At 45.7% G+C, this 6,149-nt stretch overlaps 1 protein-coding gene across 1 annotated transcript in view; it reads left to right on the forward strand.

Annotated features, from left to right (window-relative positions):
* The first annotated feature begins 472 nt into the window (after window positions 1-472).
* The window catches only part of LOC145407989 (transmembrane and coiled-coil domain-containing protein 4-like), a 68,395-nt gene continuing 62,718 nt past the window's right edge, over window positions 473-6,149 (forward strand). The window contains exon 1 of the mRNA XM_080278792.1: window positions 473-869. Within this exon, the coding sequence (XP_080134918.1) occupies window positions 698-869 (172 nt within the window). The 5' untranslated portion in view covers window positions 473-697. The remainder of the gene's footprint in view (window positions 870-6,149) is intronic.

A 6,149-nucleotide genomic window follows, 5' to 3' on the forward strand; every position in this document is an offset into this window, starting at 1 on the left:
GACGTGGAAAGAGCAAGAAGCAAGTGTTGTAGATCGCTGCTCTTATTCAGCCACTCGGCAGGTGATGATGGGAACTGAGGTAGGCGGGGCCGCCCCACCCTTCTCCCGTACCTCTATGCAAGATGGGCCCTCATAATACCAAACATCTTCCGAGTTTATGCAGCGATTCGGTTGTGTATCAAGGAGCAGTTCCTATAAGCCACTCACTATAAGTCATTAGGACAAATCTGGCCTCAAGACAACGATGAATTGAAAACTGGGGATGAGAAAACGAGAGATTAATACGGACGAATGCATAGAGCAAGGTGTAGTTGGCAACTGTGCGAGCGGTGAACGTGGTGGCAGCAGCCAGTCAGCTGACGGGCGGTGTAGAAGCAGGAGTTGGCGTCTCACATCTGTTGTTATGTTCATTCTTTCAAGTTTGTTCTCGTTATTCATTGACTCTTCTCTCAGTTCTTTAACATTTTATTATCACACCGTCTCCCGTAATTAATCATTGCTCCTGCAACCCTCACGAAGACTGCGAAACGCGTGTGAGAAGTTTGGGAGAATCGTATGGTTACTAGTGTGTTTACAGTCCAGATAAAAGAACGCTGAGATAAGAAGACGCATAGGGAGGAAATAAACCCAAACAACTACGTTAAATTAACTAGGAAAATCACAGTATGCGTCAGTGAGAAGTACGAATAGACTAACAATGGCTTCGAGCGACCAGATGCTGAGCGGTGAAGGGGGCGAAGGGACGGAGGAAGCCGAAGACGAGGCCAAGATAAGCGAACGAAAAGAGGCACCTGGTACTGGAGGCCGCGACCTTGACACGGATCCGGACGCACTTGACATGGGCGACGTGAATGGCAACTCGACGAAAGGTAAACGAGAAGGGAAAAAAATATTATAATTAGTGGTAAATATTGTGATGGGAGAGCTTTATTTTTATTATTATTTTTTTTTCTACTGCATCATCATCATCATCTCCGACACACTCTGAGTTCGTGAGATATGTTTCAAAGTTGATAAAAATTGCTTAGAGGCAGAACCAAAAAGGCGTGATCGTGTTGAAAGTGTCAATAAAAGCTCGGACCCTGTCAGTTCCAGGCAGTCTAATTTAGCGACACACACACACACACACACACACACACACACACACACACACACACACACACCAGTAATCGATTTACCATAAATTACTTGGTTTAGCCTACTTTGCAAGCGGACTTTTCCGTAGTTGCTTAAAATCGTTTGCGGATATGAAAAATAAAAAATAAATAATAGTAAAAAGACTTCACCGTACCGGCAGGGTGAGCGTAAAACTGAGCTGGACTTATCTGCTTAGTTTATGTCGACTGGTAAAAGATCTGCATCCATTGCAAACTTTATACACGAAAAATACCGTACTTGTAAATCGCTCAGTTGTGGTTTGCGGCAGATTAACCAAACGAAACCAATAGTTTTGTTGGTTTCAGTGAGAAGAAATAGTCGCAGATCTTTCAGTTTCAGAATTTTTACTTCTAATGTACTAAGTGGTTCACTATTTTACGCTTTTGTTTAGTTATTTAATTTATTTTTGATAATTATATCAGAGGAAGTGCACGAACAAGAGGGTGGGCAAGGCAGAATAGGCGAGATTGAATGGAGTAATGGTTGGCAGGTGTGACTAATGAACGAGACATATTTAGACTACTAACCCAATTACCTAATGAATGAAAGCTAGTGAGGAGGGTGGGGTGGGAGAAGTGTGTGGGTGGGTGGAGGGTGATGCTGTGTGAGTGGATGGGTAGAATATGAAAGAGCAGGATAGATTATGTTGGGTGACGTTGGAGGATAGATGAGGTGGATAGGTGGGTGAGTGGGTGGGTGATGATGAGTAGGTGGGGGGTGGTTCTGAGGGTAGATGAAGTGGGGTGGCAGATCCGTGTGAGGTAAATATGCGTGTTATGCTGGATGATGTAGGTGGATGGTGGAGATGGGTGAGGCTGGGAATGAGAGAGAAAGGGTCGATGGGACTGGGTGAATAGGATGGTTGAGGTTGGCTGTTTGAATGTGGATGAGGATGCTTAGATGAAAGTGTGAGGGAGGTGGATGAGTGAGGTAGATGGATGAGGATGGATGAAAGGAGGGGATGAGGCAGGTGGATGGGGATGAAAGGAGAGAGTGAAGTAGGTGGATGGAGGTAAAGGAGAGGATGAAAGTGGATGAGCAAGGGGACAGGTGAGTCAGGTCGATGGATGAATGATGCAAAGAGGTAAAGTTGGATGAATAAAAGAAGTAAGTGGGTGGAATCAATTGGGTAGGAAAGGTCACTGGCTGAAATAGACTGGTTAAGATGAGGTTTTAAGAGGATAGATGAATTAGGAGGACGTATGTAGTAAGGACAGGGTGAATCAAGTAGGTGGTTAGGGCGGATATGATCGGTTAGAAATAAGTGGGTAGGGTAGATAGATGGGATGGATAAGATGGGTGAGAAGAAGGTGGGGAGGATGAATAGGATGAGTCAAATAGGGGCAGATTAAATAGGATAGGCTAGAAGTAGGTCAGTAGGCTAAATATAATGGGTCAGGAAAAGGAGAGACAGAGATTGGATAGGATTTAGGAGTATTGGATAGGTGGATAGAAGCAGGTGAGTCATGGTAAGGAGGGAAAGAAGGGAATAAATTGGAGTGGAAAAAAAAAAAAGAAACGAAGGAATTATGGATGAGGGTGGACTGGGTGAGAAATGTTTGCCGATAAAGGTGGAGCTGTGAGGAGAGGAGGGTGCGTGGGTGAGAGTGAGTGGAGGAGAATGTAGTGAGGGTGAGTGGGTGGAAGTGAGTGCAGGAGAGGGAAGTCAGAGTAGGTTAGAGTGAGTGAAGAGTGAAGTGAGAGTGAGTAATGGAGAGTCAAATGAGACTGAGTATATTAGAGTGAATGAAGGAGGGTAAGTTGGGTAGAATGTGGTCCGAGGGTGGGTGATTGAGTGAAAGGTTGAGTAAAGTAATCTCTGAGGTTGAGTGGAGTAGAGAGGGAGGTTGAGGAAAGTAAATTCGAAGTTGATTGAAGCGGAGATAGGTGAGTGAGAAGAGGAAAGGGGATTGGGTGAGATGAGTGCCATGGAGGAGGGGTTGAGTGAGCAGGAAAGAGGTGAATGAGAATAAGGAAGAGGTTGAGTGTGATAGGAAGATACAAGTGAGCTGAGTGGAGAAGCTGAGTGAAGTGAATGACCAGAGAGAGAAAAGGTTGAGAGAGGCAGAGAGAATTGGGTGAGCAGAGAGGTGAGCTTAAGTGATTCCCATTGTAAAGATAAAGGAGGTGAGATGAAGTGAATCCCATGAATGAAGTAGAGGATCAGAGAGCAATGGTAATGTGAGGTGAAGGAGGCTGAGTGAGGTGAATGAGGAGAGCGAAAAAGTAGCAAGTAGTGGCGAGCAAGGATAAGAGTATTGTTAGGTAGAGTGGGATGAAGTGACACAGGGCGGGGGAGGTGAGGCAGGGATGAGGCAGGAGATGGGATAAGGTACGATTGCATGAATGAGGCAGGGCGGGGCGAGCGAGGAGGTGAGACAGGGCGTGGGGGACGAGGCAGGGCGAGGCGAGGTGAGGCAGGGCGGGGTGGCTGAAGGAGGGTAGAGGCAGGGCGGGGCGGGGTGAGGCAGGGCGGGGCGGGCGAGGAGGTGAGGCAGGGCGAGGCAGGGTGAGGCAGGTAGCCGGTGTAATCGATGGCGCTCCGGCTGGTGGGTTGGCCTGAGATCACACCCACAAATGGCGGCTTAAGTTACCCCGGGTTCCATGGGTTCTGCATGGGATTAGTGGGTGGGATCAGGTGGCTTAGGTGGGTGGGGGGTAGGTGGGTTTGGGGTGCAGGTCTGGATGGGTGGAGTAGGTGTTGTTCAATAGTTAAAGGTGGCTTGCCGAGTGGATTTTGAGAGTTCCAGTAGAGTTTGAGGTAGGTAGCAATGGTGGGTACTATCCAGGTGGGTCAGAGGGGTGGGTTTAATGGGATGAATGGGTGTTGGTGGGTGGGTTTACGAGTCTGTTTGGAGAGGACCGGTAGGGGTTTAGGTGGGTGTGCTTGCTGGGTTTTAGGTGGGTTTGTTGGGTGGATCGGATACCAGTAGATTTTGAGGGACTGAGTGGATGAGAGAATGTTAAGTGGCGTTTGTTAGTAGGATCTGTGTAGATGTGGTGGATGAATTTGGTGGATTAAATGGATGTTTGCTAAGATTAATGAGTGGAATAAAGTTGGGTTTGTTGGATGAATGTGAAGGGTTGAGGGAGAGGCGTTCGATGGGACTGAGAGTGAGCTTGGTAAGTCGATTTGAAGAGGAACATTTTAGCTTCTCTCAGGGGACGTGTTTTTCGTCTCACTCCTGCCATCTCAGCTTAGGGGAGATTTTCCGAACTGAGGGGTTAGATATAGCCTCGATAAACCCCCTTCTGTACGCGAGGCCTTTCCTAAGCTGAATAAAATCGTCTGGTAACAGCAGGAATAAACGAAAAGAGGACGTCGCACGGATTCGAGGGGTTAGGTGTTGCAGGCTAAAGGAATAGATGAGATAGTAGTAAAACAGCGGTGTCTTTAGTGTTTGGGTTAGGTGGCTTGAGTGAGTGCTGATTGTCGGGTATAAAAGAGGATTTGCGGAGTTGATTTAAGGAGTAGTTTTATAGGTGAGAGAGTTTGGCCATGCGGAGAGGGTGGGGATTGAAAGATTGACTCGAAGATGGTGTAAGTAAGGTGGAAGGAGAGAGGAGGAGACAGAAGTTTGGGGTGGAGGAGTAAATGAGTGAGGATGGTGAATTGGAAAGAGGGTAGTCTGATGGCGGTGGATATGGGGACATGGAGGCGATTAGATTATGGCCACCCATTCCGGGATTAACGTCTAGCGATGGCGTCTGGCGATAAATAAATACGGTAGATAGATAGATAGATAGATAAGAGTTCGGTGGGTGGAGTGGATGATAGATTGGGCTTGTGAATAGGATTTTCCAGTGGTGTTCTTATAAGCTCAACCTGTTCATGAGGTGACATATTCTTCATTTTATTTCTACTACGATCAGAAGACCAAATTTAACCCAGGAAAGACCCCTAGTAGTGAAGGGGTTAATAAAGGCTATAGTTTATCCCCTCCCTAGTTCAAAAAGTCTCCCCAGATTTAAAAAAAAAAAAAAAAAAAAAAAAACTGGGATGGCAAGAATATATGAAATACGTCACTGGTTTCATAGGGTTAGAGGCTTACTTGTATCATCTTAATTCCATATCGATTACTTTTTAAACATTGCAAATAAATATATTCGTGGTCAGTGACGGGTGATAGATTTTTTTTTTTTTTTTTTTTTTTTCGTCTGGCTTGGGGTGTAGACTTGAGAATCTTTCTTGAGGCTCAGCAGTCCACCTGCGTGCCGCACATCGTCACATGGTCACCATTTTGGGGCTAGTATCCACCGTCCATATTGAATACATGCTTGGGCTGGCTCTTTCAAGACTGTTGTGATGATGTTAGTGTTTTTCATGATATATCGGTGGCGGTGGGTCTTGTGGAAAATCGGTAAAGTATGTTTTTAGTCCAATTCAGATAATCAAACTATTCCCTAAGGTAGCCTAGGATTGAACTCACTGCCCTTTAGCCATCATACCTCCTCTCTAACCAGTTGTTGTTCTCCTGTCGACATGGCTTTTATCTTTACAATCTTTATTTGTGTATTTTTCCTGTAATGCTCATTGTGTTCCCAGGTACGATAACGGAATGCTTTGTCCTGCGTTGTAAAGACTGACATGGGTTTGACTGGGTGGGTGATCATGCGTGAATGACGTAATTTAGTTGATAGTGATTTTTGTATTTTGTATAGGGCTGTTCCTTTGTGATACTGAAAGTCATGGTGTGTGTGTGTGTGTGTGTGTGTGTGTGTGTGTGTGTGTGTGTGTGTGTGAGAGAGAGAGAGAGAGAGAGAGAGAGAGAGACTTTTTACGTTCCAAAGTTCAGGTCTTGTAAGTTGGTTTCTCGTGATCATTATAGTTTCAGAATTCTGTGTGTGTGTGTGTGTGTGTGTGTGTGTGTGTGTGTGTGTGTGTGTGTGTGTGAGAGAGAGAGAGAGAGAGAGAGAGAGAGAGAGAGGGAGAGGAAATCGTGTCAGCTGCCGGTAAGTGTATTTCTTGAATCAGATTAACTGCATATCCA

Source organism: Coenobita brevimanus, chromosome 75, assembly GCF_032717465.1.
Source record: "Coenobita brevimanus isolate Jiangsu-jjx chromosome 75, ASM3271746v2, whole genome shotgun sequence".
NCBI lineage: Eukaryota > Metazoa > Arthropoda > Malacostraca > Decapoda > Coenobitidae > Coenobita > Coenobita brevimanus.